The 3621-nt window shown below is 41.8% G+C and overlaps 2 protein-coding genes and 1 non-coding gene across 3 annotated transcripts; 1 reads left to right on the top strand and 2 right to left on the bottom strand.

Moving 5' to 3' along the window:
- Positions 1-380: 380 nt before the first annotated feature.
- On the bottom strand, positions 381-1534 carry LOC125586012. Its single transcript, XM_048755779.1, has 3 exons — positions 1174-1534; positions 535-1123; positions 381-465 (listed from the first exon to the last, which is right to left on the bottom strand). The coding sequence occupies exons 1-3, from the start codon at positions 1532-1534 to the stop codon at positions 381-383; spliced, it is 1035 nt and encodes a 344-aa protein (XP_048611736.1).
- Positions 1535-1655: 121 nt separating this feature from the next.
- Positions 1656-3242, bottom strand: LOC125586011. The gene is made up of 2 exons (XM_048755777.1): positions 3104-3242; positions 1656-3025 (listed from the first exon to the last, which is right to left on the bottom strand). Exons 1-2 carry the CDS (start codon positions 3240-3242, stop codon positions 1656-1658), a joined length of 1509 nt encoding a protein of 502 aa, XP_048611734.1.
- LOC125586527 lies at positions 2671-2777 on the top strand. The gene has a single exon (XR_007323061.1). It is a non-coding gene; the product is annotated as a small nucleolar RNA R71 (small nucleolar RNA).
- Positions 3243-3621: the final 379 nt, after the last annotated feature.

Genomic DNA, 3621 nt, shown 5'->3' with positions numbered 1-3621 from the left:
CATAGCCCAAATGGCATCCTTCGATAAGCAAAGGTACCATAGGGGCATGTGAAAGTCGTTTTCTCTTGATCATTTGGATGTATGGGGATTTGGAAGAACCCTGAATACCCATCAAGAAAACAATAATATGGATGATTTGCAAGTCTCTCAAGCATTTGATCAATGAATGGCAATGGAAAATGATCCTTTCTAGATGCTTTGTTAAGTTTTCGATAATCTATGCACATCCTATGTCCTGTTATTGTTCTTGTTGGTATTAGTTCATCCTTATCATTTTTAACCACAATCATTCCTCCTTTCTTTGGAACAACATGCATAGGAGACACCCATTTGCTATCCGAAATAGGATAGATGACTCCTGCATCTAAGAGTTTTAGAATCTATTTCTTAACAACATCCTTCAAGTTGGGGTTTAACCTTCTTCGATGTTCTATAGAAGTCATAGATTCATCTTCTAGATGTATCCTATGCATGCATAAAGAAGGTGATAGCCCTTTAATATCATCTAGTGAGTAGCCTATTGCCTTTCTATACTTTTTAAGTTCATTCAAAAGTTTAGACAATTCATCTTCACTAAGCTCACTACTCACTATGACAGGGTAAGTCTCATTAGGGCCAAGGAAAGCATACCTTACACCATGGGGAAGAGGTTTAAGCTCCACTTTTGGTGCTTTGAGTTCACTCCAATCATCCTCTTGGAGATTCTCTTGTTGAGAAGTTGGGGAAGCATGGTGATCCTCATATGAAATCTCCTCATTCTGTTCTTCATCACTAATCTCTCTGTGAGAGTCCAGCATCTTCACATAAGCATCACTTTCCTTGTTCTCAACCATTTGGACCTCTCTCTCAATTGTTAAGGCATGTTGTAGAGAGTCTTCAAGTGCCAACTCCTCTAGAAGTTCATCAGCTAACACCTCCATCTCCTCAATGTAGAATGCTTGGCTTTGAGTAATAGGCTTCTTCATCACCTCCTTGATGTCAAAGTGAAGAATGTTTCCCTTTCCAAGGTGAAGATCAATCTTCCCTTCCTTAACATTCACAACTGCTCCTGCTGTAGCCAAGAAAGGTCTCCCCAATATTAAAGGATCTGTTGGTTCTTCATCCATCTCTAACACCACAAAATCTGTAGGGATCTCACAATTTCCAACCATGACAGGAGATCTTCTAGGATACCAATGGGAATCTTCACTGAGCGATCAGCTAGCACAAGAGAGAGTCTACACTTCTTGTATTGTGTAAAGCCAAGCCTTTTAGCAATGGAGAGAGGCATAAGGCTCACACTTGCTCCCAAATCGCATAGACACCTCTCAAAAGTAAATTGCCCAATGGCACAAGGTAAAGTAAAGCTTCCTGGATCTTCAAGCTTCTTAGGGATGGTTAGCCTTTGGATAATAGCACTACACTCATGAGTAAGAACCACCATGCCTTCCATCTCCTTCTTCTTCTTAGTTACAGCATCCTTGAGGAACTTGCTGTATTGAGGCACTAGCATGAAGGCATCAATTATGGGCATAGTAATCTGAACTTCACTCATTTGTTTCTCAAATAAAGCCTTGTATTGCTCCAAAAGCTGTCTCTTGAATCTACCGGGAAAAGGAAGTTTTGGTTCATAGGGAGGAGGATTGAATAGAGCTTCTTTTGATGAAGTAGCAACTTCATTCTTGTTCTCCCCCCTTCTTTTCTTCTCCAATTTTACCCTTTCCTTTTGCTTCAACTATTTTCTCCAAGATCTCTTCATTGGTCTTCTCATCCATAATAACTACATCATCATCCACATTGATGACCACCTCCCCATCTTGCTTCTCATTATCCCTAATGAGAGTTCTTGGTGGTAGCTGTTTTCCACTCCTAAGGGTGATGGCTTTCATTGTCTCCTTGGGATTTTGCTCTGGCTTTCCAGGTAATGCCCCTTGTTGGCGACTTGGCTGAGAGTTCATTGAAGCAAACTGATTCTCCAAATGGCGGATCTTGTTGTTGAGCTCATTGTAACTTCCATCAATCTTGGAGTGAATTTTCGTGAACTCATAACCCATTGTCTTCTCATTCTTGGCCTGAAAATCCAAAAGTTTCTTGAACATTGTATCCACACTTGTATCTGAAGCTGGAGCCTGTGAAGAACTTCCTTGAGCTTGAGTAGACTGATTGTTGTTATTGTTGAAACCAGGAGGGGTGTTTTGCCTAGGCTGATAGCTCCCTTGCTGAGTGTTTTGCCTCTGCTGGTATCCTCCTTGCTGGTTGTTTGAGTAGGACTTTTGTTGATAGTTGTTGTACTGAAAGTTAGGCTCCTTCCTGTACCAAGAACCATTATTGTTGATGAAGCACAACTCTTCTTGTCCTTCCAAACCATCAACCTCATTAATCTTGGGAGGAATCTCTTGAATAGGACCACCCACAAAGTTGACATGCTCTTGTTTAGCTTGGTTAGAAAGAAGCAAGTCCATCTTCTCCTGCAGGGACTTGATCTCTCTCTTTGTCTGTTGATCATCATTTCTGTTGACCCTATCATGCTCCTCGCTGTAGAATGAGTCGCTCTTAGCCATGTTCTCCACCAGTTCCTCTGCTTCTTCTTCAGTTCTCCCCAAGAAGAAACCATTGCTGGCAGTATCAAGCCTGTTTCTGCACTGTGGTAAGGCTCCTCTATAGAAGGTGCTAAGCAAGCTCTCCTTGCTGAAACCATGATGAGGGCACTGAGACCAATAACCCTTGAACCTTTCCCATGCTTCACTGAAGCTCTCTAGACCTTTTTGTTGAAATCCGGAGATTTCGTTCCTGATCTTAGCTGTCCTTGAAGTAGAGAAAAACTTTTCTAGGAAAGCTCTCTTGCAATCTTCCCAAGTAGTGACAGTGTCAATTGGAAGAGTCTTCTCCCATTGGTGTGCTTTGTCTCCCAAAGAGAAAGGAAATAGCTTTAGCTTGAAAGCATCTTCAGAAATACCATTTGTCTTGGACAAGCCACAGTACTGATCAAACTTGTACAAGTGATCAAAAGGGTCTTCAGCAGCATGACCATGATACTTGTTGTTCTCTATAGTGTTGAGCAGCCCTGACTTGATCTCGAAGTTGTTGTTCTCCACAGCTGGTGCTCTGATTCCCAACCTATGACCATGAATGTGAGGTTGATCATAAGCTCCAATGGCACGAGCTTGGCACTGTGGATGTTGTGGCTGGCGCTGTGGTCTAAAATGATCAGCTCCTGGACCATTGCCTCCTTGGGCTTCACCATCTTGAGGCAGATTCTCCATATCAAACCCAACCCTTGCAAGTGAGCCTGTTGCTCTACTTCTCTTCTTTGTCTTGCTATCTCCCTCTCAAGTGCTCTAATGTCTTCAACTCTTGGAACTAGGTTTGTTGCACCTCTGCTCCTTGTGTTCATACACCTGAAATGCAAAGAGAGAAGAACAAAGAGAAGCAATAACACGATTAAATAAAAATTGACTTAGTCTCAAGCAAATGACTAAATCCCAATGTCACAATCAACTTAGAATTTGGCAACGGCGCCAATTTGATACAAGACTTTTCAAGGGTCTAAGATCAAATCAATGTAGTATAAAAGATTGTCGAACCAATCCTAGGTGATTATGATGCAAAGGGAATGCAAGACCATGCTTAATCTTAGTGCTA

Source organism: Brassica napus, chromosome C4, assembly GCF_020379485.1.
Source record: "Brassica napus cultivar Da-Ae chromosome C4, Da-Ae, whole genome shotgun sequence".
NCBI lineage: Eukaryota > Viridiplantae > Streptophyta > Magnoliopsida > Brassicales > Brassicaceae > Brassica > Brassica napus.
The sequence above is the reverse complement of the archived record's forward strand: the minus strand, read 5'-3'. Positions and strand labels throughout refer to the sequence as shown.

Bases quoted from the DNA above. Each gene is read 5' to 3' on its own strand.
- LOC125586012 (XM_048755779.1), bottom strand. From the start codon at position 1,534: ATGAGTGAAGTTCAGATTACTATGCCCATAATTGATGCCTTCATGCTA. The intron at 1,124-1,173 runs GTATCCTAGAAG...AGATCCCTACAG, and splicing joins CTCAGTGAAGATTCCCATTG to ATTTTGTGGTGTTAGAGATG. The intron at 466-534 runs GTATAGAAAGGC...ATGCATGCATAG, and splicing joins CTTTTGAATGAACTTAAAAA to GATACATCTAGAAGATGAAT.
- LOC125586011 (XM_048755777.1), bottom strand. From the start codon at position 3,242: ATGGAGAATCTGCCTCAAGATGGTGAAGCCCAAGGAGGCAATGGTCCA. The intron at 3,026-3,103 runs GTCATAGGTTGG...TCAACACTATAG, and splicing joins TGATCAACCTCACATTCATG to AGAACAACAAGTATCATGGT.